The following is a 25,560-nucleotide window of genomic DNA, read 5'->3' as shown; positions in this document are numbered from 1 at the left end:
CTACAAAATCAATCAGCGAAGCCTATGGCGCAGAGAGAAGTGTTTATTTGTTAAACACACTTCCAAATCGCTGAAATACCAGGGGTGAGTGAGTTTAGTTTTACGCCACACTCAGCAATATTCCAGCCATATGGCGGCAGTCTGTAAATAATCTGTAATAGTCTGGACCAGAAAATCCAGTGACCAACAGCATGAGCATCGATCTGCGCAATTGGGAACCGAGGACGTGTCAACCAAGTCAACGAGGCTGACCCCCCGATCCCGTTAGTCGCCTCTTACGACAAGCATAGTTGCCTGTTATGGCAAGCATGGGTTGCTGAAGGTTTTTCTACTCCGGGACCTTCACGAGTCCTGAAATATCAGAAAGTGAAACCGCAAGTTATCGCATGACGGATCATGAAAGATTTCCTAACGTTAATAAAGAACAATATATGGGAAAGATTCCAACTGAATGAAAAAAATTCAGATAATTTAGCGAAGGCCACAAAGGCCTTTGAATATTTGAAGCTGCCACCTCGATACAATAACAACCGGAGCTGGGTCGCCGGGTCGGCGATTACTTCGATGGCTGCTAGTACACTGATGAATGCGTCCTTTTAAGAACTAACACCCAACACGTTCGTCAGTAAACATGTCTCTGTAAGTGAGTTGATAGATACTGTGTGATGTTTTGTCATAACGTGAACATGGTAAACCAATAACAACAAACACACGGTGGTGTTATGACTCATATATCTGGCAATAACATCTTATAAAATGTTCATAAAAAATAATACATACATAATTAACAAAAATCCACTTACATATATTTAAATAAAATCTAATCCACTTGCTTCAAAATATGTGGTTGCCCCATACGTCTGTTTTGTCAAAATACGATAGTATTAGCAGATATTCGAATAGGGCTGAGAGTTTCACAGCAGAAATCCTGTTGCTCGCTCTCTAAAAACCGTCTACCTGTAACGTGAATAAAACAGGAATGCATATTCTTATAGCAGTTCAAAACAGAAGGCTGAATGGATACATTAAGCTCAGCCTCTATTGCTTCCAAATACAGATGCTGGTGATGATATAAAGCATGCTGGTACATTACAAGTCAATATTTAAGTACCAATAATGGTCCCTTCTATATTTAAGTACCAATAATGGTCCCTTCTATATTTAAGTACCAATAATGGTCCCTTCTATATTTAAGTACCAATAATGAGACCCAAAGGCAGACCGATATGCTTCTCCGACCCATTCCCGATCTTTTTGTCTTTTGGGCAGCGGGCATGGGGTCGGGCATGGGGACCGGTTTACTTGTACCTATAGCCGTTAAAATCACTTGGCCATCTGCTCGTTCCATTCCCCCAGTCAGGGAGAGAGAGAACACACTCCTACAATACATGGGTGCTTGAGTTCAAATACATGACTTGCTTCAGCAGCATCTGAGATAGTCAGGGATGTTAAAAGATTCCTTTTGGGAAATACCACTGAAAGGCGCATCATTACTTCAGGAGTCATCGTAGGCTTCTTCAGACATGTCTTTGCAGAATCATTTTTTGTGGGTGGCCGTCTTTGCTGTTTGTTGTAACGTCGCCGTGCATATTTTCCATCCAGTTCGGTAAGAGTGTCTTGCAATAACTGTGTCAGGGCCAGAAAGTTCAGTGATTGATATTATGAGCGACGTTTACGTGACGCCATCCAAGTTTGACCACCTGAATAATTTAGTCACGTCTTACGATCAACCAAGACTCCTAGTGACTTCACCTAACCTGGAATCGCATCTGATCTCGTTCTGACCAGTACGATGTATGAGTGTCTCTTTCCGAACGATACAATGTTTCAGTTTTTTCTTTGTGACCAGTACCATGTTTGAGTGTCTTCTTTCTGACAATATCATGTGCTAAATGCATGGATTATTTTTCTGACAACGTGCTACAGTAAATATCAGTGAACTACTTTCCGATCGCCTGACGCACACATTATGAAGACATTCTACGATCGAGTTCTGTCCAAAGTGGAGTACTGCCCAAAAACTCACTCATGTTCTGACTGCTGTCAAAAATCCTCGTCAAAACGCCTCAAAATATAGTTTCCGTGTGTATCATTCCCTTCGACACAGCATCTTCATAACTGGGAGGAGGCATTTCGGGTGCTGACGGTTCTGTGACAGGTAGGAAGTTAACATCCTGATATTCAGGGGGTGGTGCACTGGTATTGGTGGTATCGCTGGTGGTGTTGGTGGCATTAGTGGTATTGGGTGGCAGAAATGGGGTTGCCTGGCAACTAGCCTGGGGGTTTGGATCCGGAGATGTCTGGGTAACTAGTGGCTGTCGATTGCGTCTTTTTCTCCAAACGAAACAAGTTATCATAACCACAATGGCGATGATGATGAAGATAACACAACAAACAATCACTATCGTTGACGCACTGGATGACACTAAAGCTGCGGTTCCAGTTTCAGTGCTCTCTGAAATAGCAAATACTTTTTACAATAACTACCGCTTCTTGTAAATAACGGAAAGTAATCTAATACATATTGTCAGCGTATTTCGTATTGGAATCACAGGTACAAAATAGTTTGGGAAGACAAATATGATCCTTTGCAGAGGAGGTGGGTGACGATTTAGGAACTTGATTCTATTAGTACCGGGCGCATGCTGACATATTTTGTTGCACCAAACGAAAAACACGTTGATGAATTTATAAAAAAAACTTATCCCGCAAATGCATGACAAACTGTGCGAGACATGACCAAAATGTCGCCTTGTCGCACTTTGGTTAATTTTGCCACATTTTCCCTCGTTTTTGTTAAGGTAACAATGTAACAAAGCGGCAATGTGGCTTCTGGGTGTCCATACAAAACTGACCACTGATGAATGGTAAATACAGCTTAAAAGTACTCGAAAGTGTACAAGATAATTGTTGGAATATGTAATGGAAAATATTTTTATAATTTATGCACTTACAGATGCATATAAGGATTCATTTTTTTCAATTAAAGGCTACACGGGTGCGTGTTTCGTACTAACACTTTTCCTCCGCGTGTGTTATCTCGAAATTTATTGTTAATTCAGCGCACCATACCTCTAGTCTGGTAGGATGGAATGCAAATACGTACTCTTTGGCACAGACTTATAACTGATCATGAAGCCGTTCCCTATGCCAACGTCATTGGTTGAGAACACAATGGTGGCGTACCGACCAGCGCTGTAGAAAACATTTGTGGTGGTGCCACACAACACCATGGCCGGTGTCTTGCTGATGTCTGACACTGGACCTGAAATGACATCAGTGTAAGGTTTATGTAACAATTAGAAACATAACTTTTCTCTTGTCTACCATTATGTAACAAGCATTTCTCACGAGATGTTTATAAACTTCATATAACAATATGCCCACTTATATAACGCCAAATTCCACACTAGGTATGCACAGTGCTAACAATGAATTGTTCGGAACAGTATTACCCCGAATAACCCTAACTGCCTGTTAGGCGCTGAAAGGTTATAATCACATGAATTATTCCATCGGGTACCCATTTTTGTGCTGGGTGAACAGAGGCAAACATGAACAAACGTACTTGCCTAAGGTGAGACCATATGCATCACCTTATATTAAAACACGTAAAAATATTCTTTAATACTCTTACAAAATTACTTTTTCAGTTGCTTATTTTTTTTTGACATGTCATTGATGGTGATGTGAAACAATGATGGCCGTTGGATTTTTTTCGTAGAAAGCAATTAGTTTTTTTACAAAGGCAGTTAGTTTCCGGTTGCACGTTTCACACAGCGATCGTCTTGATATTGAAGTGAAAAAGTATGGCAACTGTATTATTAAATATGACTTATTATTTTTAACCCCAACACCCTGGTATGTAAATCCATGTGCCACTGTGGAATTGTATTGCTAATAAATGAGCCTAAAATTCAACAAAAAAGTATAGAAGGTACAATCATCTTTGCGCTAAGATCGCAACGTGAAACGGGTCCCGAATCCAGAGGCGCTAACATGGTGTCTGTCATGTGTAGGGTGTGTACAGTGCCTACCATGATACAGGCTCAGATTGTCGTCACATACAGGCTGTGTGTGGAGGTTCATCCGTTCAACACTGATCCTGACGATGTCCACGTAATGGTCAGACTTCACTTGCCACATACAATGTATCCGACTGAAACCGAAAATTGGTAGCAAAATAATTAAAAGACATTTTGCAGGTTTTAAGAAATATTTTCTGCAGCCATCGGTTATAGTCACAGCTACCTAAAAAGCTGTTTTTGATCACCCTGGAGGCAGTCGGATGGTGTATGGGAACAAGGAAAGAAAAAGATCGAAAAGGGTCTGAGTAGACATTGTATATCGTGAAAGTACTGGAAGATGGGTTATTCCAGCACAGTACACATTGAAGGTACTGGAAGATGGGTTATTCCAGCACAGTACACATTGAAGGTACTGGAAGATGGGTTATTCCAGCACAGTACACATTGAAGGTACTGGAAGATGGGTTATTCCAGCACAGTACACATTGAAGGTACTGGAAGATGGGTTATTCCAGCACAATACACATTGGAGATACTGGAAGTGTCATGATATTCCAGATTACCAATGATATCAAGGACAGCTACTTACTCTGGATATAGATCGGGATATCCCGGGGACATGAGCATCTGTTCATAGGAGTAAGCTACAAGGTAAGCCTTATCGCCATCCTTTCCTTTCAGTCTGCAACCTGGGAAGAAGAAAGGAAGGGGTTATCCCAATGTATGGTCGGAGATTGATGTATGTCTCATAGGGGGACACTGTATGTAAGCATCAGCTAATCAGTGCCTTAGCGCGTGCAACATGACGAACATTGAAATATCTAAAGTAGTCCCAGTGTTATAACTACGGCATCAGCAACTACTGATTTAGCAAATTCAGCGAGCGTTGCAGCATCTACAATTACTCCCTTGACTACTGCAACATATATGCAACTTCTGCTGCGGTTACTAAATCTATATGTGTTGCCACTAATGGTGATCCGAGGATTGGTCCAAGCGATAGATCATATTTCCTCATTATCGAACACAAACGACTTTTTAAGTACTGACGAACAAGAATATGTTGGGTACCGACCTGACAATTGACTCCTATAAGCATGTGTGAGTGCCGCCCTCGGCAGCTGTGAGCGAGGGGGTTCCAGGTTGTCCGCGATCAAGTGTGACCACGTGAGAGTATGAGCAAGGCGTGTGCAGCTACGCGCGGAATTAATTTCATCGTTTGTACTGCATGTGCATTAGCCTATATCTGCTGTCCCTTTTCACAAACCAAATGGGTTTACTCATTTCAACAACTCGTGTTCTCTGCACCGGTCCAGCTTATCTTTGTTTGCCAGTACTGTTTTAGTGTTTGGAACACTTGATCGTGTTGGAGTAAGAAGGGGCCAGGGAATGTGTTTAATTTTTAGAAAAGTCACTTCACGTGCTGAAAAGTCATGACTGAATACTTCTTGAGGACTCTGGGAGGTTTGTGTTCAGGATATGTTAGTCATCCTTATGGAGGGGCAAGTTGCATCATTTTACATTGCATGTGGAATTTACACAAGTTTTAAATAAAATAAAGGTAACAAAATAACCTCGCGTCTTTCCCTATATACTTATGTGCATTTACATCCTAAACACGAAAATCTGCAAATTGATGCAAACCCATATTTTTCGATGACTGCTCGCTGTTAATGAACCATTCATCAACTGTGAGAGATCATCCAATGTACAGCAGTAGTTGCCACCAAAACCCACTACAACTGCTCAGCATATGACTCCATGAGCAACTACAACTACATGCCTATGACTTCTACTACTTCTTCTACAATAAACACTGTACATCTACATTCTACATCTATTTCACTGTACATCTACATTCTACATCTATTTCACTGTACATCTACATTCTACATCTATTTCACTGTGCATCTACATTCTACATCTATTTCACTGTACATCTACATTCTACATCTATTTCACTGTACATCTACATTCTACATCTATTTCACTGTACATCTACATTCTACATCTATTTCACTGTACATCTACATTCTACATCTATTTCACTGTACATCTACATTCTACATCTACTTCACTGTACATCTACATTCTACATCTACTTCACTGTACATCTACATTCTACATCTATTTCACTGTACATCTACATTCTACATCTATTTCACTGTACATCTACATTCTACATCTACTTCACTGTACATCTACATTCTACATCTACTTCACTGTACATCTACATTCTACATCTATTTCACTGTACATCTACATTCTACATCTATTTCACTGTACATCTACATTCTACATCTACTTCACTGTACATCTACATTCTACATCTATTTCACTGTACATCTACATTCTGCATCTATTTCGCGTGAAAGTCGTTACCTTTAACGCGGCTCCCCCTGTATTTGATTTTGAAGGAAACGGGCTCTTTTGTGTTGCCTTGGCTACTGAAGTCGACGAAAACGCCCGACCCGGAAATCAAGTACGTGTGATCCATTTTCCCGCATATGCTCCACTTCCTTGTATAGTGTGTAGCACTTGGTCCTACCATGACATCACACAACTCAGTTTGAAACAAATCACTAGTGACAGGACATCATAAATATGGATTTGATGAATACAAACTTCGTTTTATCCATATTTGTATGTCAGTGCGGAAGACATAGGACGTTCGTATGCACGTGTTTCATTTCTACCATTTACAAATTCCACAGGGCATCATTTTGAAAAATTGGACCCAAATACCATTAATGGATAGGGAAGTTACTCCCACAATCTAACATGGATACTTATTTCCGATTTGATAGTGTTTATCGTCATTACGACAAAAAGTCCGTGTAGTATTGATTTTCAGCAACCCATGCCTGTTACCTAGTTAATGGAAATCCATTTCACATAAATCCACGAATACCAAGGTTAGAAATGGTCGTCAGCAAGAGGTCATAAGAGGTGACTAAAGAGATCGGGTGGTCAGATCCGCTGACTAGGTTGACATACACTGATGCTCATGTTGTTGATCACTGGGTTGTGTGGCCCAGGCTCGTTTTTTTTTCAGACCACCTCATATAGCTGAATTTTTACTGAGTGTGGCGTAAAATTAAACTCACTCACTCACTCACTCACTCAGTCTTACCGTCATATACTGAAATCCTACTTCTGTCGCAATCGACTTGAAGATTTCTGAATTCTACCATCAAGCTTGTAAATCCGCTGGAAGGTCTGATGTACCAGTGACATGTAATGTACCTGATCAACACAAACATAAAATTTTAGACACGATAACTCGCTTAGGCATTTGTGTATAGATGTCTAAATTCTGATAATAAATGCGTTAATAACTGAAAACTCATTTGTTCATAAAGCTGCTAGATATTTGTTTTTTTAAAAGATTGGTCAGTATCGGTGGACAGATGCGATTCTCATGAATCTATAAACATGTCAGAAACTTTTTTAGTTTGTTGTTTTAACTCTACAGTACTGAATATTCTTTAAGACAGTACGTCCATCTATGCAACTAGAGCACTATTATATAACTACGTATATCGTAAGTCAGTGTTACAGTATTGGAGGTACGAATGCTACGGGGGTGGGAAGTTACGAGATCTTAGGCTTACGATAGCTTTGCGAAACTAAGGTTAACCTTAACTCCCATTCTTTGACACACCACTAAGGTTACCTTAGTGACTTACGATCACCTCAGTGCGGTCCTGATCAGCAGGCGTGGACACGTCAGCCTATTAGCTGCCCCTTCACGATAATGAATTTCCGAAGACTGATAATGTATCTATGCTGCCTTTAGCAATGTTCCTGCAGTATATCACTTCGGGGACACCAGGCATTGGCTTGTAACCATGTGGGGAATTGAACCCGGTCTTCGTCGTGACAAGCGAACGCTTTAACCACTAGGCTACCCCAACTGCCCCGGTTTTCTTATGACAAATTGTAACCCCGACTAATCGTGAGGTTCACATGTGTACGGGTGAGACCCTTGATGGTCCGGGGTAGAACAGGGTGTCAGCAACCCATGCTTGCCATAAAAGACGACTATGCTTGTCGTAAGATGCGGCTAACGGGTTCGGGTGGTCAGGCTCGCTGAACGGGTTGACACATTTCTTCAATGCCCAATTGCGTAGATGGATGCTCATGTTTTTGAGCACTGGATTGCCTGATTATTTACAGACCGCCGCCATATAGATGGAATAGTGTTGAGTGCGGCTCATTCACTCATTCACTCACTCACTTACCGGTGGAATGCTGTCTCTTGCCCAGGAAATACGATGTCGTTTCCATAGTAATGCCCCGCTGATGCCGCACCTCCGCAGAAAACTGAAAAAATACATGTCACTGGCTGCTGTGTTTATATATAGAAACAAGAATCAGCAGTTCCTTTGAGGGGTAAAGGGTTCTGGACTATCTAATTGTATGAACGGACTGTTGAATCTGATCTTCAAACCGTCAACGCGATTTTTAGCCCCGTGAAATTTACATGGCAGTCAGTTTGACACAATTGGTCAAACGTGACGTAAGTGGAATACGACTCAAACCAGGTGTTAAATCCACTTCGCTAACGCTAACGCGTGTTCTAGCTAAACATCCCTACTCAGCATGTACAGTAATCCTCTTCCTTCACATAAAATGGAAATTGCTTGTGGCTTTGCATGTGTTTGTGACTTATGCGGCTGGTAGAGCAGGATACGCACTCTTAGCTTTTCATGAACACCCAGTATCATAACCATCAGACACTGATTCATAAACATATTAATTATGGAAACGGTTACTTTGTAGCCCATATTGCATTCATTAATGCAGGGAGACTATATAGCGTTGTTGACTGTCCCTGATCATTGGCACTATTTAACACCACTCTTCTCCAAAAATATATACATGATTCATTTCTCTCAATAACACTATCAGCCCTCGCGGGGGCTTCCATATAATTTGTCACACATTCAGATTACAATATCAAATTTAAAAGTTCGAATGAATTATGCAAGGTTGCATGCATTAAATCAACTCTCGCGTACTCCCTTGTCCCTTGGAGCACTCTTTACGAACTCCTTTGAACACAGAACTGAGTAACAGACGCTAATGTTTGGCGCAAAAAAAAGACCCGCAACTTTTGATTGAAACTGGTTCGGCGTACACCGACAACGCCGCGGGCTACAGTTTTCGATGTACGGAGCATTTGTTTACATTCCATATATGGTCAGCGTTCTCAGGTTGAAAGTTGTTCTCGAAGTTTCAGTTATCGGTTCCAGGCAAGTAGCAAGGGCTAATAACTCTTTTTATTGTACAAATAGAAAGGCTAAAGTAAGTGCATATGACCCAATGTGTCTAAAGCATTGCTGATAATGTATGAAACTGTGCCTTTAAACGTTGCACATAGAAGAGACTATGATTTCAAAATGGCGGCTCCTTGTTTTTGCTTTAACCACAGGCAAACTGTAGCGCAAGTGGGGTTGCGCAGCGTAGAGAGTATGACCAGTCTTCATATATGCTAGCTTACGATCATCCTAGCAAAGCTGAACATTTTTACGCATCCCCAACGAGAGCGCAAATCGAAAGCTTCAAATCCATGCTTACGGTCTTTAAAAGCTGCTCGGAACCCCCTCCGTCCACCGATGTTGTCCTGGCTTACAAATACTATATAGAGCTCTTGTCTCAGGCTCCGGTATGTCGGACGGTCTGAACCGCACCATTTTCCAAGTAAGGGCCCTTTTTCTGACTTTCCTAGACAGAATGAAATAGATAATTGATTTTGATATGATGACTGATACTCTTGCTGCCAGAAAAAAAAGAAAAAAAATTTTTAAAAAGGCAAACCAGCAATGATAAATGAAAATGATGTCACAATGAAAGTAAAGGTAGGCGTAGTAGTAGTTGTAGCAGTAGCAGTAGTTGTAGTCGTAATAGTAGGCGTATTTGTAGTCGTAGTCGTAATAGAAGGCGTATTTGTAGTCGTAGTCGTAATAGTGAGGGTAGTAGTCGTAGCAGTAACAGTAGTTGTAGTCGTAATAGTAGGCGTAGTAGTAGTCGTAGTCGTAATAGTGAGCGTAGTAGTTGTAGCAGTAACAGTAGTTGTAGTCGTAATAGTAGGCGTATTAGTAGTCGTAGTCGTAATAGTAGGCGTATTTGTAGTCGTAATAGTGAGCGTAGTAGTCGTAGCAGTAACAGTAGTCGTAGTCGTAATAGTAGGCGTATTAGTAGTCGTAGTCGTAATAGTGAGGGTACTAGTCGTAGCAGTAACAGTAGTCGTAGTCGTAATAGTAGGCGTAGTAGTAGTCGTAGTCGTAATAGTAGGCGTATTAGTAGTCGTAGTCGTAATAGTGAGGGTAGTCGTCGTAGCAGTAACAGTAGTTGTAGTCGTAATAGTAGGCGTATTAGTAGTCGTAGTCGTAATAGTAGGCGTATTTGTAGTCGTAGTCGTAATAGTGAGGGTAGTAGTCGTAGCAGTAACAGTAGTCGTAGTCGTAATAGTAGGCGTAGTAGTAGTCGTAATAGTGAGCGTAGTAGTTGTAGCAGTAACAGTAGTTGTAGTCGTAATAGTAGGCGTATTAGTAGTCGTAGTCGTAATAGTAGGCGTAGTCGTAGTCGTAATAGTGAGGGTAGTAGTCGTAGCAGTAACAGTAGTTGTAGTCGTAATAGTAGGCGTAGTAGTAGTCGTAGTCGTAATAGTAAGCGTAGTAGTTGTAGCAGCAACAGTAGTTGTAGTCGTAATAGTAGGCGTATTAGTAATCGTAGTCGTAATAGTTTGCGTATTTGTAGTCATAGTCGTAATAGTGAGCGTAGTAGTCGTAGCAGTAACAGTAGTCGTAGTCGTAATAGTAGGCGTAGTAGTAGTCGTAGTCGTAATAGTGAGCGTAGTAGTTGTAGCAGTAACAGTAGTTGTAGTCGTAATAGTAGGCGTATTAGTAGTCGTAGTCGTAATAGTAGGCGTATTTGTAGTCGTAATAGTGAGCGTAGTAGTCGTAGCAGTAACAGTAGTCGTAATAGTAGGCGTATTTGTAGTCGTAGTCGTAAAAGTGAGCGCAGTAGTCATAGAAGTAACAGTAGTTGTAGTCGTAGACGTAGTCGCAGCAGTAATAGTATTCGTGGTCGAAGTGGTAATAGACCCGTGAAGGTCCCGGGGTAGAATAGGCCTTCAGCAACCCATGCTTGCCATAATAAGCGACGGTGCTTGTCGTTAGAGGCGACTAACGGGATCGGGTGGTCAGCATCGCTGTCTTGGTTGACACGTTACTGTTTCCCAATTGCGCAGATCGATGCTCATGTTGTTGATCACGGGATAGTCTGGTCCAGACTCGATTATTTGCACACCGCCGCCATATAGCTGGAATATTGCTGAGTGCGGCGTAAAACTAAACTCACTCACTCACGTAGTAGTAATAGTAGCTGTAGTCGAAGACATATAACCAAGAATGTTTCCTGGACAGTTCGGGACAAAATGATACAGATGAATGACAATTTAACTCTAAATCGGCTCATGATCAAACATTCATTAATTTTCTACGTATAATCAGACCAAATCGGGGAAATAATTCATAACGTTTCTCTCCAAAATATACAAATCATCATTTCATTTTTATTTTCCATATGCAAAACTTCACACCTGAAACTTTAAGCACGGAAAGTTAAAAAAAACAAATCATGATGGTTTGTCCAGTAACTTTTGTATTTAGAAGACAAACGCTGACGTTTTGAACCGTATTTCCCAAAGTTGGTCTGATATTTTCATTGTACATTCTGCGCTGAAGTGAATGTTTGATCATGAACCGAACTGGCGTTAGATTATGATTTATCAGTATCTTTTTGACCCAGTCAGGCTTAATGTCCGCATTCAAACTCCTATAACATCCTACCAGGAACCCATCTGTCTAAGAGAGTCGAACTCATACCAGTTATGATACATACAAGTAAAATAGTTACCTTAACACCTATTTGTCGTGTGTATCCACACATCCACACAAACAACCTGTTGATGTTTTATTTCATTTCAGGTAAAAACAATTGAAAGCATTAAATTTTACTGAAATTGCGTTTTCTTTCTGCGTTTTAACGTCATGTAAATGACATTAAGTCCCCACTCCTCCAGTAAAGCAGACTTACGTACCGTCATAAACGAGGACGTATTCCTTTTGACAGTCACTGTTTAACTCGGAAAGGATGACTTTAAGTTCGGCGTTATGGTTGGGAGTCCGACTCTGTATATGGTATGTGCATCTCTGAAAACTACAAGCGTATCATGTGAATACCTCCAAAAACATTCTACCAAATATGTGTATCACACTGCACCAGCGGATATTCTGTATTCCGCTCCCTGTAAACAAAGCCTGATGTATGGCGCAGCATTGTTACCTGAGAGGCCGATGAGGTAGTCCAGTGGATAAAGCGTTCGCTCGTCACAGCGAAGATCCGGGTTCGGTTGCCCACATGGGTATAATTGGATAACGTGTGAAGCCAATTTCTGCTTTACCCTGCCGTAATATTTATGGAATATTGTTAAAAGCGGCGCAAAACTGAACTCACTCACACACTGTTACCGAAGTCACTTGAGATGCTTGAACTGATATCCATATCAATCACAGGATTATCTAACTCAGTCATACACAAACCCCCATCACATAGCAGGGACACTGTTGAGTGCGGCACACCCATATGCACACGCACATAAACCCCTCGGATTTTGACAGTAGATATGACCCGGAAAGATCCGGGTAGCCTAGATCTCCAAACAATGTTTGCAATAAATGGCGACTATGCTTGTCGCAATAGGCGACTAACGGGATCGGGTGGTCAGGCTCGCTGACTTGGTTAATACACGTCATTGGTTCCCAATTGCGATTTTCGATGCTCATGGCGTTGATCACTTGATTATCTGGTCCAGACTCGATTATTTACACACCGCCATCATATCGCTGGAATATTGCTGAGTGTGGCGTAAAACTCACTCACTCACTCAGTTGATACTTACCTGGGATATGGGTTAGGAAAGCTTGGTGAAGTGAGAACACCTGTCCTGCCTTTATCTGAATAGAACCACTCACGGCAGGATTTGTCTGAATCGAAAAAGAATGTCATTCATAGATTTCCATTTTTATCTGGTAGCCTACCTCAAAGACATGTGTATCATCTGTGTGGTGTAGTAGGTGCAGCACTTGTCTTGTGAGTGGAGGTTGGATCAATTGATTGCGCCTTACTAAACTTCTTCTGGGCTGTAGCCTATCCTGGTGCTTGACATCAAGCCGTAGATGCGTCCAGAGTACAGTAGAACGTATACCCTGGAGATACCGAGGATGGACATCAAGGGGCGTGTCTGACTGAGATATCCATGTTAAAGCGCAGTTCTGGTTTAAAGGCACATACACAAGCGCGTGCATCCACGTGAAATGTTTGAAGTCATGTTCTGGTGTATTTAGATTGTTGGAATGTCACATAAATATTAACCGCAAAGTACCAGAATCCGTGCTTTATATACGGAATGTAATCCATTTTTTTCACATTTGACCACTTTCTAAAAGCATTGCTCTGCATTGATTTCAGCCATGGGAGTCGTACCGATATCTACCTGCGAGAAGAGTGCACAAGTCTGAAGGCATCTGATCTCGATGAGCAGCTGTCAAACGTCCGCTTTTGTAGAAACATCAGTGTTGGTTATATGAAACCTGGCTAAGACCCAACCGACAAAGTACAACAATTTGTACCTTAATACGGTTAAATAAAGTTACCCCAGTCATAACATGCTACATTTGACCATTTTCTGAAAGGCATTGCATATTCTTAGACTCACGTGCTTGTAACATGTGGGATATGTAATTAAACCACATGTTTCAGCTCATCTCATGTGAAGTCAAATCTTTACCAGCTATCAAGATATAAACTTGTCTTGTCTTGTATCGCCCGTTAGACTATCTTAAAGTCTTGACTTACCATCAACCATCTGGTGTATCATCACAAGATATAGCCCTGTCTTGTGTCATCCTGTAGACTATCTTAAAGTCTTGACTTACCATCAACCATCTGGTGTATCAGCATACAAGATGTAGCCCCGCCTTGAATCATCCTGTAGACTATTTCAAAGTCTTGACTTATCATCAACCATCTGATGTATCAGCATGCAAGATGTAGCCCTGCCTTGAATCATCCGGAAGACTATTTTAAAGTCTTGACTTATTATCAACCATCTGATGTATCTGCATGCAAGATGTAGCCCTGCCTTGAATCATCCGGAAGACTATTTTAAAGTCTTGACTTATTATCAACCATCTGATGTATCTGCATGCAAGATGTAGCCCTGCCTTGAATCATCCGGAAGACTATTTTAAAGTCTTGACTTACCGTTTATCATCTGGTGTATCATCCGTAAACCACGCCGGCCCTGTGTAGGACTAGATCCAGTCTTGAATACAACCAGGAGGGACTTGATGAAGAACTTATAGTATCTGGAAGTCTTGCCACACAGAACCGCTAGCCGTGTGTTGCTGGACGATGTAACTGGTAAGATAGAAAGAAATATTCACCGAATACAGAAACATTTTATAATACAAAGAAAAACATATTTTAATATAACCAATTAATTAAATGAAAATTCTAATCTATTCTTAAGATCAATGTTGTTTTTGCTGGCAAACTGAAACAAATAATATTTTAGCAGTTAAAGGTATGTCCTATTGTGGACGCTATTAAGTTCAGTTTCGGCCACATCTCTGTACAAGGTATTTGCCCATAGAGCAGGGCTCACAAAATATGTTCACTATTAGTTCGTTTTTACACCCTATAGAATCTGTTTGGATGGATAATCGAGGCTGCGTATTCACTAACATTGACGTTATACATATATACTCTTCGAAAAAAGTAGGGGAACTTCATTTTTAGTTTACGATTGAAACAATTGGGAGATATATCAACATGATAATAATGAATGTTTTGAGAGTGCACCACTACTTCACTTCCTTTTGACCATGGCTATTTGTACAGTCATTTGTCTTGAAAGATGACTGGTATATGACTTGAAATGTGCATGTGTACGATGTTCATTATCAAACGAAAAAAAGCGACTAGAAACAACACTAACAACAATTATGTGATGCAAGATGATTGTCAAAATGAATGGTCTAAAGTGATTTCCCGACCTTCTTGAAAGCATTCAAAATCTCAAATGACACCCCATGCGTTGTGTACATGCATCCCATATGCTTGGTGTTGATGAAGGTAAAAGGTGGTGCGTTTATAACATGTCTGTATTTGAAAAGTTTGTTGGCGCTTATACTTACTATCCAAATTGAGAGTTCAGGTTCCACTACTCTTTTTAAGAATATATAACTAAATGTACCTTGTATTCATTATAAAACGTACTCTGGACTAACTGTAACCGATGTCAATATAGGTTTCAATTCATTGACTTTACATGAACGTGTATCAAACAACCTTGGGCCATAACAGAGAGTGACAAAGTGTCAGATTTACAGTGACAGAATTTCATCCTGTCAATCAAATCGCCGTGTCAATACTTACAAGCATACACGGAAACAGATTCATTCGTACAATCCGTAGAATTTTCAATGTCCACGACAAAACGCACACTAAGTGTTTTGTTCTGGTTAAACCACTTCAATGCATGAAACTCCCATCTGCATTCTTTATTCCTTGACAAAAAAAGAAAAGCATTCATCATTTTCAAAATCTCTATTTGGGAAAACATTTCAAAGACATATGAGACAACCTTTTTATGTCTTCCTGTCTCTAACAAACACATGCCACCCAGAGTTGGTTTGGGTGGGTGTGATTTGTTTGTTGTTTAACACCGCACTCAGCAGTATTCCAGCTATATGACGGTTGGTCTGTAAATAAATGAAGCCTGGACTAAACAATCCAGTGACTGACATCATTAACATCGATCTACGCAACTGAGATAAATGACCTCTAAATCAAGTCAGTGAGTCTGTCCACTCACTCCCGCTAGTCACATCTTACAAGCACTAGTTGCTGACCAGTTCCTACCAGAATCTTCACGGATCCTGCGACAGTGCAAGAGCAAGTCAGGGAAATGTGTATGCATATCAGGGTTTGCGACATACTGCTCAGTTATAAAGGTTGGAGAGTTGAAAACGAAGAAGACAGACTTTATCCTGGGGGCAATATTTTTGCAATTATTCTTCTCCGAGTCCATTTTGTGACTGCAAGTACAACGTACAGGTGCTAAATGAATGCAAATATTCCTGGAATGATTTGCTTGTGGCAAATACGTTGTACCTCTATTCACAAAATGGACTCGGACTGAAAGAATAATTGCAAAAATCAGTTAGTGATTGGTAGGCTAATTTTGGCCGATCAGTTTACAATTTTCCCCTGCTCTAATTATGACTACCTAGGTTTGGTTTGGTTCTTATTATACACTGCACTAATCACTATTCCAGCTATAAAATGACCTTCTGTAAATAACCGGATCTGGACCAGACAATCCAGTGATCAACAGCATGAACATCAATTTACGCTATTGGAATACCATGAAATGTGTCAACCAAGTCGGCGAGTCTGACCTCCTGATTGGTTTGTCGCCTCTTCCTGAAAACCAGTTCTAACCCGGATCTTCACGGGTAAATATCAGTGTGTTTACTGCGGGTGAATTTGCCAAAATGTAATACTACACTTCTGTGTCGTCCGGGAGGCTGTGTTATCAGTTGTACTTACAGTTCATATCCGGACGGGTAGCCTTCTGACCTCACTGATTGTCTCGCTAGATCGGGCTTGATGATGGTGTTGCATTCATTTTCTGCCAAGAACAGAAATACGTGTTACCGTGGTAACGAAGGTTTCCACAGAATACTTTATCACCAGATACCATGACTACCAGACTAACAGTCGTAATAGTTATCGACATCAAGGACGTGATATATTTAAATCACTGCTTCATGCTCTAACAGATGTCTTTCTTAAAGGGAACTCGAATCTGATTATAAATTATCTGAGGGAAGTTGAACTGTACCATAAATTGCAGTTTTGTAAAGAGAATAACGAATTCCTTGCTTTTGTATTTGGTGGTATTTTTCTGTTTGTGAATGGTAGTGTAATGAAAACATGTTTTTAAAACAAAACTCTTTTGGACCATTCTCTCTTAGAATGGTAATAAATGTAAACGTGACCCCGTCACTATATGGCTGGAATAATGTCGATGTGACGTAAAGCCCAGCTCAACTAACAAAAGGGAAGCACAATTGTTGCTCTTTCTTTGCACCTATTCTCAAGATGCCAAGCATCTTCAGCGTACAAGTTTGAGGGTTTTTTAAAATACAATCCTGCTCATTTGTGCTCGCGTGAACAATTTTCCATTGTGATAACTAGGGAATGACGTCAGACTATAATAAGGTATAGTAGTCTTTAAATTAATTCATGCTGAAGTTGTTTATGTGCTGCTTAACACCAGCAATATTTCAGCTACATATCGAGGGTTTGAAAATAAAAGAGTCTGTACCAGACAATCCAGTGATCAAAAGAAACTGAGATACGATGATACGTGTCAACCATATGATAATGAGTGAGTCGGGCCTGGGCGATCCCGTTAGTCAGGCCTGGGCGATCCCGTTAGTCGGGCCTGGGCGATCCCGTTAGTCAGGCCTGGGCGATCCCGTTAGTCAGGCCTGGGCGATCCCGTTAGTCGGGCCTGGGCGGTCCCGTTAGTCAGGCCTGGGCGATCCCATTAGTCGACTCTTTCGACAAGCATGACTTGATGCAAAACAAATTCTAATCTGGATCTTCACGGATTCCTGATGAAGATCAGAAATGGAGATGAAGGAAGATCAAAGTGGCATGTGTATGTTAACAATGCGGGGGTATTATGCAGGAGTGCCAGATAGTGAAATAGGCTACTAAAATTAGAATTAATAGTACCCGGTTTTTCATATCACCATTTTGAACTACTTCCATCTGGAGGCCGCTTTCTCTACTACCTTCACTTGAAACAGAGCTCGTCGGTCCTTCTTCTCGTATTCATGTTACTAATGCAACAAATGTTTTGGAATAATCATCATGCATGCGACAACGACCACTTTAGCCTCTATACCTATGTATTAACTATGATCGGCATTCGTTTTGTACATGTATTTATTGAGTATATATTTTGTGATTTTTGTGTATATTCATTTTGAGGCGGTTTTCATACAAAAAGAATTTCCTCCGGGACAATAAAGTTATGTCTTGCCTCATCTTATCTTATCTTATCTATAAAAGGACAAGTTGCAAGTGATTAAAGGGCATAAAATTATGTTTATACCCCCGACAACTCTTACCTGATTACCTGATAATGAAATGAGCGGGGCACCTCGGGCAAAGTATGAAGTTGCATTAAGTTAATAACGAAATACACACACGAAGCTTCTTTTAACATATCTATCAATACAAGTTGTCTTCTGTGCTTTTAAACGACAAAAATTACCTATGAACATGACTAAAACCAGTTACTCAGATTTACACAGACTGCACATCGGTTTATATTTATTGAATAAATAATCGGCGAGTTGGAGTTGCTTGTCGAACAATACAACACTGCAGGGAGAATACACCCGCGGTTTTGTGCAGTACGTTCTATCAGAAGTGGTGTGTATGTACATAAAGTCAGTCAAATATTTACCGTTACGTAATGGTGTTGACGCCATGCAAGCCGATCTCGACAAGTCCATATTCTGATCAAGGTGGTGAAGTTGGATTTCCTGAGTGTGTCCATAACAATTAAAACAACAGACCACCACCATCTCCATCTTTTCTTCGTTTTTTGATATTTTTCCATATCTGCAATTCTTGATGTGGCCGTTTTGACATGATTGTATTTACTTGCAAGGTGAATCCAAGGTAGACAAACAACTACCGTCTAAAATATAATATCGTCCACTTTGAGTTCGTGTGTTCGAATTTCCTTTAATGGCGTCACGACATAATGATGAAATATAAATGTTTCATCGCGGTTTTGACCATGCAGGTCATAATATTCTGTTGAGAATTGTCGCTAGGCTGCCCCACATACCACCGTAACTGCAAGTAAGTCAACCTTATGATATCTATAAAAAAAATAATCCATCTAAGGAGAAACTTCGTGGTGTTATGCAGTGCAAACTTACGGACGAACCCGCTTTACCTGCGGAGTTTAAATAGAACTCAAACAGAGCATCGCGTCTGGTACAGATACTATTTCATGGGGTGTTGTCAAACACGGACACCGACGCGCTTGACTTCTCGTAATCACTTCATATCGCTTGGAGTGCAGCTGTACTTAAGTAGCATATCAGTACACGCACAAGGAAATAAATACCTGTAAACATTTCCTATATTGGTGGTCCAATTGATGCATGGTATCGTGAAGGAACCATGACGACTGCCTTAACTGTATCAACAAAGAAAGCTTACCTGTCCCAGGTTGACCTAGAATCAGCGGCCACAGCGACAGTACCGTTGTTACCAACACAGCTATCTGTTGCGGTCGACATCTGGACATTTTGAACATGCTTGTAGATACTTCCATACCAAATGTCCAGTAAAGAAGAACAACATGTCCCAGGTAACGGAAGTGTCAAACGCTATCGCATGTTAAGAACCTGTAACACTTATGCTCACTGAAGCGGCGCAGGTGTAGAGGCAGAATGAATGACTCGGTAAATTGAGCCAGTTTCACTTGGCACACTGTGTCAAGCGTTAGTTCACTGGCAACATGCACCTGTATGGTCAGGGTGAGTGCGGTTTTACGCCGCTTTTCGTAATATTCCAGCAATATCACGGCGGAGGACACTGAAATGCGCGTCACACATTGCTCTAATGTGGGGAATAGAACCGGGGTGTTCAGTGTGACGGCACTGTAACCATTGAGCTACCCCTACGTGATATGGTCAGATGGAGGCTCTATAAAATACGTTTGCTTCTAATCTAACCCTAATCCTTTCCCAAAGTCTTAGGGCGCACAGATTACACTGTCTATTATACCTGTTCCGTTATGATCAATAAACGTAGGCTCGCCAATTTCTGAATCAGATCCACACCGTCCATTAATTATATATATGAGCATAAGTCTAACAAACCCTTGCCATACGTATTAACAATTTGGTCAGATGAAAATCTTATCACGCTGAAACAATCTATTTAGAAATCTCACACTGAATGGTCTTGTCCTGTGTGTTTGATGGTATCGTCCTCAATGAAATCGGGCTCTGTACCCGTACTAGCTGTACATCTGACATGTTTGATAAAATGTCTAATAAACTGTTTTTGGAAAAAAATGTATGCCATTTTTGCAATATAGACCTGTGCCCCTATTCTCGAAGCGTTCGTAACCCTAAGGATTCCTAACTTTGGACGTAGCCATGGTGATTAGGAATGGGCTTAAGACGTTCGTAAGGCTACGGACGTTTGGAGAATACGTAGCCTGGTTTGTTGTAGAACGTGGACCCCTCTGGGTGGATATATGCACAGGAATACAGTATATCTAGATTAAGGTTAAACAGTTTTTATCGAAGAGAATAGATTTTGCATTTTCTATTATTTGTTAAGATAAAATGAATTCTTTTAGCTGTTTTCTCACCATGACACATACTCCACCCGAAAGTCTCACACTTGATGATATCTTCTCTGCTTTTATTGCATATATTTCACAGCACGGGAATAAATCTCCTAAGTCAATATCAGAGATCCATCTTTCACATAAACCAATAACATCAAATTTGTTAATGTAACTAACAAAATCATTGTCTCTTAACTTGCTGTGAGTAGCTGCAATGTTCCAAAATGAATAGTCAACAATTTCACTTGTTAAACTCTGGGTGTCTGTTTTAATGTCAGTGTCGCTCTGCTGAGGCGTAAAATCACCGAGACCCTGGCTGGCTACCTATCAGGTCTGTCCCCTGTTCTGGTGGTGAGAGCAAGACCTGAGCACACGTTCTCTACGATCTCTAGACGGTGACTCCTGGTTCTGCCGTCCATGTTCGAATCTTCTTTGGGCTTTTCGAGTATTTTATTACCTTTGTAGTAGATGTTGTGTTCAGCCATTGGCTATGCTAATTTCTTTCTCCTTATTGACTCCCCAGAGCTTGACGGATTGCCACTTGTCCTCCCAGTGGCACATATTCACTTTCAAGGTGATCATGATATAAGCAGAGATATAAGGAATGAGCACAAACAGTTAAATTGGGAAGTTATAAACACTTGTGGTTTAAACAAAATATCTGAATAATAAACTGTCCCAAAGAAACGTGACACCCAAAAAAATAAATCATGGAACAACAGATATACTTTCTCCTATACGCTGGTCGCAAATTAGAGAAAAAAACACGAGGAAAACCACAAAAGAAATGCCAAGGTTATCACAAGAACAGCGAGAGAGGGCCTTAGGGATGTTGCAAGAACTGAACTGCTCCCGTAATACTGCAGGAAACTTTGTCCAGCGATACAGACTGGAGTAACAGGTCGGTCAACGGACAGTCCAAGAATAGGCAGACCAAGGGTGACCACGTCCCTTGAAGATTGCTAGCTACGTACCTTGTACCTGAGGAACGTATTTTTGGTGTCGAGAGGACGCCATGGGTTTAACACTGATGATAACTTGAATGCTATACGCTACTGAGGTTAGATCCTGTCGTGCTTCCATTCCTTCGTCACCAGCTGTTCCAACAATGCCAGGCCTCGTGCTGTTAACGTCGCGCAAAACGTCCTAACGTCATCACCGTTCATGCTATTATCTGACATGACAACAACCCCCCAACACCTCGGATGAAGTCCTTGAAGCACTCCAAGCCCTCCAAGAAGAATTGCGACGCAACCTATGTGACGTCATCAAGTAGTGAATTCAGTGCGTAGAAGAGTGCTTGCTTCATTCCAGCCAGTGGAGGTGATCAATGCTACTGAAAACCAACACAGAAATTAAGGCAATTATATATTGTGGCCAGAAGAAAATTTCTCTAAAATCTGAAAGCGTTTCCACCAGTCAAAGTGCCTAGTTCCACAAAAGTTCTATCGCTAAGAGGCGATGTCACCTATAATAATATGCCATTACTCCTGCGACATCGGAATTGGTATAGTTGAAGACAAACAGCTTTAACCGACCAATGACCTTCTCGTTATTAAACTAAAACTGACCTGAAAATTGGCTTTCTTGAACATCAGAACATACACAAATACAGCAGATTTACACACATTCCTTCTTTAAACCACAAAATCCTGTTATCTTCCACGGCGTTCGGGGTAGACTAGTGGTTGAAGCGGTGTAAACACAGCTTACTCACTCACTCACTCACTGTTATCAACCATTACTGAGTGTATATGGTACGAACTGGCAATTCATCTCTAGGGCATAACATTTCACAAACAACTGTAAGTGAGAAGAATGGTGTCGAGCACGTCATACTGAAAAAAAATGAAAAAGTAATGTCAAGGTTGTCTCCAAAATGATAAAGTTGCATCCAATAAGCGGTTGTGCGATAGTGGCAACGGTCATACTTGCTACGTTGACTTTTTGTGTCAGTAAAACAGATAGAGTGACTTTCAGGTTTACGCCGCACTAAGCAATATTCCAGCCATATGGCGGCGGTCTGTAACTAATCGAGTCTGGACCAAACAATCCAGAGATCAACAACATGAGCATCGTTCAGTGCAATTGGGAACCGATGACACGTGTCAACCATGTCAGCGAGCCTGACCACCCAGTCTCTTTAGTCGCATCTAATTACGACAAGCACAGTCGCCTTTTATGGCAAGCATAGGTTTCTGAAGGCCAGTTCTTCCCGGGGACTTTCACTGGTAGTAAAACAGATACTTCGGCGGAATTATGGTGAAATCACTATAATAAGAGACAACTGCAACATCAAATTTTGAGAACACTCGGAACTCAGACAAAGAAACTGAATCTTATAAGTTTTCTAGATTCATGAATACAATTTCGTGTAATGCTGATTGTTAAAACAGTACGAAATATTGAGCGATGCATGATGCTGGTTTTGAGCCAAGAATGTTCATGTTCAGATGTGGTAGAAAGACAGAAATCACAACTGCCACTCTTCAACAACACAGACATGAGGCACACCTCAGCTCTGACCCCCGAGGTTTCTGCCACCTCGGTTCACCTAGCTGTCGTCTGAGGCTGTGCACCATCCTTGGAATTCGCCTCGTAAATTGAACGCCGTGGCATCTACAAGTGTGATGTCACCAGGCTTTGTTTCAAAGTCTGTGGTCTTAACAACTGTGTATTCAACTTTGCACTAACGATCAGTAAAACGCCATGGAAGCTTTATGGAAGCGTCACGGTTTAGGGAGAAAGTCCTACACGAGTAGATCAGAGTAGATATTTCAGCATATGGCTACATCGATCAAGGCCTGCAATCCCACCGCCCTACTACCCTACCACCGACCAATCTTCTGTTTTCTGGTAAATTATGTTTCCCTCGAAGTATTTGAGAACGGCAACTCTCTGGCTTTCCAACCAGGGTAATTTTGAAGAACGTGTCAAACAGAAGAGGATACAAATTATTCATTGCAGACATACCTAAAGACATGTATTCCATACCCGTACCATTGACACGTGTCACGTAATACCAACCCGGAGCATACACAAGCTAATGAAAAAGCAGAAGACGGCCAATTTCATGTTTTAAGTGAATGAGCTGCATTGTCACTGATGGTCAGTAAGAATAAATTATTGTTCACTTATTACGAACAAACACGCGAATTTATTTATTTATTTATTTATTTGTTTGTTTGTTTGTTTGTTTGTTTGTTTATTTATGTTCATCGTCTCACTCATCTCTTGTGTGTTTATTTCTTGGTGTACTCCGACGCCAGGGCAATCCTCCTCACAGAATTCATTTCCGTCTTGGGTGATAGAAAATAGTAAGTAGGTGAGTGAGTGAACGAGTGAGTGAGTTGCGTTTTACGCCGCATTCAATATTCCTGTCATATGGCGGCGGTCTGTATATAATCGAGTCTGGACCAAACAATCCAGTGACCAACAACATGAGCATCGATCTGTGCAATTGGGAACCGATGACATGTGACAACCAAGTCAGCGAGCCTGACCATCCGATACCGTTGGTCGCCTCTTACGACAAGCATAGTCGCCTTTTATGGCAAGCATAGGTTGTTGAAGGCCTATTCTACCCCGGGACTTTCACGGGTCGATAGAAACTAGTATGGTATTCAATTTATTGATGACTTTAAATTATGCATACCTTATACATATGCATGTTCCATTATCCCCTTTATTCATTATTAGTTATAGCCTGCAGTGAAAACGTACCGATGAATTTCACTTTAAACAAAAAAGTAAATCGAATAAAGTGAATTAAGAATGTGAATCTTCGTCATTTTACATTATCAGTAATTGAACATTTAAGTTTCAAAATATTATTCAACTTAAGATAAAAGTTGTTTAACAAACGATCACAGTTTCAGATCGCTGTTACTGGGCTGTATCACAACGGAGTGTGCGCATTAACTGAAACACCGAGAATAAGCAGGGTTGTTCTATGTTAACGCTCATCATGAACCACACGTGTATATTTGTTTCACTGCTCCAACCACTGCGCTTAAATTATACCCTTGTCATACAAACCAAATTTTGCGATTTGACCGCTGGATTGTAAGGTTTGTGTATCGATTATTTACAGACCACCGCCATATAGCTGGAATATTGCTGTGTGCGGCGTAAAACCAAACTCACTCACTTACATAAAAGGAAAAAATCCCCAGTTTTTAACAAAATTACTGTTTGAAAAAAATCACGAGGCAATAACGTGACAAAATGGTAGTGAGTAAGTTGATGGCAAGATGGCAGATGCATTTAAAGACATAATTAAGTTCCCGATACATTCGTATTTGTGGTAATGGACAGACTGTTAATGTATTGGTTAAAAAATATGTTTTGGAAAGATACATGCTTTGGGGACAACTGGGGCCGCTTAAATTGTTTTAACTGTCAGTGTTCTCATAATCCCTGGTGTACATTACGCAACCCTGTGCACTTTAAACAACCCACGATTCCGTTGGTATATGACCAAATGGTGGCCACATCCATTCGTGCTAACATCTTGTTGCGTGTACAGCAACGTGCAGTGAACCTTGACAAAGTACCTTGACTATGTGTACCTTTCCACCAAGCTGTGAATTGGTACCCGTTTAGGGTGGGGAAAACGACATTGATTTGGTGCGCCTAATAGCTGAAGGAATTATATGATCCCAAGGGAGTTGAGACTGAAAATATGATGTGCCGTTGAGAATGACATCCAATGATCGAGGGAAAAACAATAGCGCCTTTGAGGAACTGAGCTGAATATTGGTACTATGTGCGTGCGTGCGTGTGTCGTGTGTGTGTGTGTGCGTGTGCGTGTGCGTGTGCGTGTGCGTGTGCGTGTGCGTGTGCGTGTGTAATTTGTCTCGGAGCAGTTCGGGTTTAAGTTCTCCTGGGGAAAAGAAAGAAAATTTGAATTATGCAAAAGAAAAATAAATATAAATATAAAGTAAATATATATGTATACTTTCGTCAAGTTTGAAAGTATTTTCGCTGATAAAT

The 25,560-nt window shown here is 40.9% G+C and overlaps 1 protein-coding gene across 1 annotated transcript; it reads right to left on the bottom strand.

The window, feature by feature from the left end:
• Window positions 1-715: 715 nt before the first annotated feature.
• Window positions 716-19,705, bottom strand: LOC137296926 (cubilin-like). The gene is made up of 14 exons (XM_067828827.1): window positions 19,422-19,705; window positions 16,716-16,797; window positions 15,540-15,670; window positions 14,364-14,519; window positions 13,000-13,084; window positions 12,139-12,257; window positions 9,612-9,758; window positions 8,273-8,354; window positions 7,162-7,274; window positions 6,411-6,572; window positions 4,618-4,717; window positions 4,038-4,159; window positions 3,107-3,265; window positions 716-2,455 (listed from the first exon to the last, which is right to left on the bottom strand). The coding sequence occupies exons 1-14, from the start codon at window positions 19,534-19,536 to the stop codon at window positions 2,067-2,069; spliced, it is 1,962 nt and encodes a 653-aa protein (XP_067684928.1). The 5' UTR covers window positions 19,537-19,705; the 3' UTR covers window positions 716-2,066.
• Between the last annotated feature and the right edge of the window lie 5,855 nt (window positions 19,706-25,560).

This window comes from Haliotis asinina, chromosome 9 (genome assembly GCF_037392515.1).
Source record: "Haliotis asinina isolate JCU_RB_2024 chromosome 9, JCU_Hal_asi_v2, whole genome shotgun sequence".
In the NCBI taxonomy this organism is placed as follows: Eukaryota; Metazoa; Mollusca; class Gastropoda; order Lepetellida; family Haliotidae; genus Haliotis; species Haliotis asinina.
This window is presented reverse-complemented; position numbering and strand designations above follow the sequence as displayed.

Excerpts from the sequence above, each read along its gene's own strand:
- LOC137296926 (XM_067828827.1), bottom strand. The coding sequence starts at position 19,536 with ATGGAAGTATCTACAAGCATGTTCAAAATGTCCAGATGTCGACCGCAA. Across the intron at positions 12,258-12,999 it reads TTTCCTAACCCATATCCCAG|TTTTCAGAGATGCACATACC; the intron begins GTAAGTATCAAC and ends ATACGCTTGTAG. Across the intron at positions 3,266-4,037 it reads CAATCTGAGCCTGTATCATG|GTCCAGTGTCAGACATCAGC; the intron begins GTAGGCACTGTA and ends ATGTCATTTCAG.